At 41.3% G+C, this 4,917-nt stretch overlaps 1 protein-coding gene across 5 annotated transcripts; it reads left to right on the plus strand.

Annotated features, from left to right (window-relative positions):
- Window positions 1-361: 361 nt before the first annotated feature.
- LOC111863273 (zinc finger protein 525) lies at window positions 362-4,611 on the plus strand. Of its 5 annotated transcripts, none has more exons than XM_023849477.2 (4): window positions 362-496; window positions 1,215-1,277; window positions 1,915-1,981; window positions 3,245-4,611. In XM_023849477.2, exon 4 carries the CDS (start codon window positions 3,398-3,400, stop codon window positions 4,313-4,315), a length of 918 nt encoding a protein of 305 aa, XP_023705245.1. In that variant the 5' UTR covers window positions 362-496; window positions 1,215-1,277; window positions 1,915-1,981; window positions 3,245-3,397; the 3' UTR covers window positions 4,316-4,611. The 5 variants fall into 5 exon arrangements, with proteins under 5 accessions (XP_023705245.1, XP_023705219.1, XP_023705254.1 ...); XM_023849486.2 differs by lacking the exon at window positions 362-496 and adding an exon at window positions 503-740; XM_023849451.2 differs by lacking the exon at window positions 1,915-1,981.
- The last annotated feature ends 306 nt before the right edge of the window (window positions 4,612-4,917 follow it).

Below are 4,917 nucleotides of genomic sequence, written 5' to 3' on the forward strand. Positions count from 1 at the left end.
GAACTTAGACCGTTTACGCCATCTCTTGCTAATAAGGGAATTACCTCCACGAGACTATTAAAACAGTTCACGTACAAAAATTTATAACAAGAGAGGAAGTTCCTCTGCAGTACGACGGACATGGGTTGCAGAATTGTTCGTTGCTGTGCTGTAATAATATACCTCGTATGAGAGTTAGAAGCATGTTAGTAGGATAGTAAGTAACCTTCGTACCGGTTGGGCTCTTGGCAGTGGCTGAAGCTCGAAGTAGTGGCTCTCCGCCAAAGATGATAATAGATGGCAGAATGTCTGTGTGCCGAACAATATAACATTGAGTATGTATTGCACGGTTTGTACTATCCACTGGTGGTGCGCAACTGTAGTGATCCGTGGTATTTGTAACGATACAGATCACATGGATCGCATGAGGTGGTGATAGCGTTGGAGTAGGTTTTTGAGAGAATTTCGAGTTGTTGGAGATGCCACAGTCGCACAGGAAAGCAGGAAAGTAACGAAGGTGAAGAACGTGAAGAACATTGCTTTATTGTATGCTGACTACTTATGTGCAGCTGAATTTGAACGTTTATCTAAGAACCGTGGCAGTCCGTCACTTTGGTCCGGGTTTATTTACAGTAGCGATAGACTAAAAACCTATGCATTGCGTTTATTTTGATTAAAAGTATTTTTTATTGTACATGCCAATAATTACACGAAAAATCTCGTTCACTTTTGATGTGTGGCATCTCACATTGTACATGAGGGTTAGTATTTAAGGATGCTCTCGCGCAGTTCGTATCTTTTGTATAATAAATATTCTGAACATTATTAAATTTTCAGCAAACTAACAAGGTTATAACGGCGGCCACACTACGTAAAGTTACATAATTAATGTCCACAGGCAGGTCTGATGTCTCATTTCCAGGATTGCAGTATTCTTATCAGTTGACCATGTGTTACTTTATTGCAGTGGTGCATTCCATCTGGGGGAGTGTTGTTGCATTTTAAAATATAAATTCCATTACACCCATGTTTAACCATGGCTTCCAGCTCTGTAGTACTAGGATATTTAAAATCTCCTGTCACTGGACTAAAGGAGGAGGAGAAAATTACTGTTTGCTAAAAAGGTTCAGCCATGTTGAACAGCAGTTTGTGGTCCAGCATGAAGCCTTGGACAGATTATCATGTAACTTCTCACTTGCAGCAAAGAAGTATGATTTAAATTGTTCTGTTTTTAGTGCCGAGTTCCCCAGGGGTCCGTGTGTTAGCATCTGTATAATTGCTGAATGGATCCTTCTGAGGTAAGGAAACAGTGTTCAGAGTTGTCAGCGTGCAGGTAGAACCCAGTATTGATCTTGAGATTTAAATGACTAAGTCATAATAAAATGATGTGTGGAACTGAAGTCGTCTTTGTATTTTCTTGAACTGAGTGACAAAATAGCTGTGTTAGCTATATCAGTGCCTTCAGTGTACTTAACCTCAGTGCTTTTCAGTGTTTGTGTGCAGCTATTGTGACCCATCAGAAAAAGTAAAGCTTGCAGTATGCAGATCCGTAAATTTACCCATTTTGTATGAGTGAAATTAGAGCTCTCATTCTAACAGAAGAACGTAGAGTATGTCTGTGCCATATAGCTCATGAGGTTGTCAGCTTCCCACCATGGCAGCCTGAGTTCGATCCCAAGTTAGGTCATATTGAAGCAGGGTTTCTTTGAGTATTTCTGTTACCCTGCCAATTCTCATTTAACCAATTGTTGTACGTTCATTAATCATCCAATTACTGAGGCTTGTTACTGATAATGTAGTTAAATAACACGTATAAGAAATAAAAACGAGTGTGTTTGAGGAGAATATCAGTTAGGAGAGCGGAAGTAAGAGGAGAATGGAGAAAATTACAGATTGAAGAGATTCATTATTTATACTATTTACCTCATATTACAGTGATCACGTGGGGCCTGTAGCGTCATGAGGGAGATGAGAATCTTGCACAAAACTTAATCATAACACCGTAAGGAAACATCACTTATCCCACTGTATATATGAAGCATAAATGTAACAGTGAGATGACACTCGCTGGGAATTCACCGAAAAGCTGTGAGGCATGCCAGTTATCAGTCTTGCACACAAGTGCTGACAGCAGAGCATGATAACAGGCTTGGTCATGTTGATTTTTCAGGATGTCACAAGTAATGCTTTTATACTTTACAGATCTTAATTACACACCTAATGCTGTTTATTCTACTACACAGTCCATCACCAGTGCACATGCTGTGCAATTTTAGCGCGTACCAATGGACTATGATTATGATGTTTTAAATCATAAAGCATGCAGTCACAAATGTGACAAATGGACAATATTAGCGCAGTGTAGGAGTTTTAGTATAGTAAGACACCTGAAGATGGGCATTTAGTGCTCAAACGTGTTGTGTTGAAAGTGAAAGTGTAAGAAAGAAGGAACAATTGTTGACAGACTGTGTAGCACAATAAACAGTATTAGATATAGTAATGCAACAGGATGCTTAAATACAGGATTGCTTAACTACTTACATTTAATGAGGCTGAGGTGGGATTATGAATGCATTACACACTTGATGGAAAAATATAGACTGAGTGCATTTGAGAAGGGTGCTGATAAGAATACTTGGACTGATGAGGGATACAATGATGAGCGGTTGAAGAAAACTCCAAAATGAGAAGCTTCATAACTCTTCTCCAAATATAATGAGAATGATCAAGTCAAGGAGGGTGAGGTGGGCATGTAGCATGCATGGAGGGAGTCGTGCATGTAGGATTTTGGTGGGAAAGCCAGAAGGAAAGAGACTACTGTGAAGATCTTGATGTAAACGGGAGACTAACGTCAGTGTATGTCTTAGAGGAATAGGATGGGGTGATATGGACTGCATTCATCTGGGCCAGGATGTGGGCCATTGGAGTGCTCTTATGAACCTGATAATGAACCTTTGGGTTCCATAAAATGTTGAGAAATTCTTGGGTAGCAGAACAAATGGTAGTTTGTCAAGAAGGACTCAGCCCCATGGAGTTAGTTAGTTAGTTAATTAATTACTCACTCACTCATTTTCTTGTATGTTTATGCTGGCTTCCATATTTCAGTAATTTAGATTTTTATAAAAAATGGAATATACAACAGGTTTTTCATAGCTCTTAAATGCTACTGCTATAGAGCATGTTGCTAGTGGTACTTACAAAGGGGGTTGATATTGTTGGCTCTGGATTTTGGCTGATAAGTGAAAAGTTTTTCTTATGTCGCCAGGTTGATGCAGACCAAGGCTGTGAAGTCACTGGCTTGTCAGTTGAGAGAGAAGGAACAGAGGCGGGCGATGCACCTCTTCAAACAGAGTTTGTGGATGTTCAAGGGTGCTGCAAAGCAATCAAACAAGAGCAGGAGGATACTGCATGCATCCAAATGCAGTTTGGCTTTGTGGATGTTAAACGTGTCAAACTGGAGATAGAGTATCCTGATGAAGAAGTTATAGTGCCAGATCTTAAAGATTGCACTGATTTGGGTGATGCTGGGTCAGGCAAGGAAGTCTCAGCTGAAAATGAACGCCCATATCCATGCCCAAAGTGTGACAAGACATTCAAGAAGCTGGACAACTTGAGAAAGCACTCTCGCACCCACACAGGGGAGAGACCCCATGCTTGTCCTGAGTGTGACAAACGTTTTGCACAGATTGGCACACTCAAGAAGCACCTGCTGATCCATACGGGAGAGAGACCTCATGAATGTTCTGTCTGTGGTAAGTGCTTCACGCAGCGTGGCACCCTGCAGAAGCACATGCTAATTCACACAGGAGAACGTCCACATGAATGTCCAACATGCCTGAAGCGCTTCACAGAAGTTGGAGCACTCATGCGGCACAGCGTGACACACACAGGGGAGCGTGCATACCGCTGCCAGACCTGTGACAAGACATTCAGACAATTGGGTGCTCTTCGGAACCATTACCGAGTTCACGCACAGGGCCGATCCTACATCTGCCAGGACTGTGGGAAGGCCTTCAAGGAACCCAGTGCACTGGAAAAGCACACTGTGGTGCACTTGGGGCTGCACCCATATGCCTGTGACTTGTGTGATAGGAGGTTTGCGCAGCCAAATACTTTGAAAGAGCATGCCCGTATCCATATGGGACATGTTTGTCAGGAGTGTGGGAAACGTTTCACCCAACTGGGTGCCCTCCAGGAGCATGCTCTCATCCACAGTGGAGTAAGATCACATGAGTGTCAGGACTGTGGAAAGAGATTCATGCAACTGGGGCACCTCAAAAAGCATGCTCATGTCCATGAAAAGTTCCGCACTGCTCATATGCAACCCATTGTTTAGGGGTGGACTGGTGATTTGGCATGATGTGGCCTAATTATCACAGCAACTTGTCAGAATACAGTAGACTCCCGATTGTCTGGGGTGGTTGGGAAATGAATGTCTCCAGATAATCAGTGAGAGGAATATGTGACTGACTTGTGAAGTTGGGTTTAATAAAGCAACACACACATTTATAAGCTGGTTTTACTGGAATGCTGTTTGTAGAAATGTAAGTGTGGTTTCTGAGAAGCTCCTGCATCTTTTTCAGGTTTCCAAGTACATATTCAAGCATGAAATAAAACTCCCCTTGTTTTTTACTTGTTCCTTTTTAAAAAGCAATATCACACAAAGTTTATCTTTTGATGTTGGACATACCAGTCAGTTTTCTAAATAAAGTACCCAGTTAATCAGTTTTCTACGATATTCCATAGAGCTTGCATTAAGTTATTTGGTGCACTGTTCTGCCAGAAATACAATAACTGTCTTCTTTTATTAAGTCTGTACTGTGAATTAAATGATATAACAAATTTTGGTTTTGTGATTCACTGGGGATATTGAAGCAGAAAATTTGCAGAAATAATCAACACACTTAATGCATAACAAGCTACTAGTCACTCAGCTTC

The sequence above is a fragment of the Cryptotermes secundus genome, unplaced genomic scaffold (genome assembly GCF_002891405.2).
Source record: "Cryptotermes secundus unplaced genomic scaffold, Csec_1.0 scaffold1274, whole genome shotgun sequence".
Classification (NCBI taxonomy): Eukaryota; Metazoa; Arthropoda; class Insecta; order Blattodea; family Kalotermitidae; genus Cryptotermes; species Cryptotermes secundus.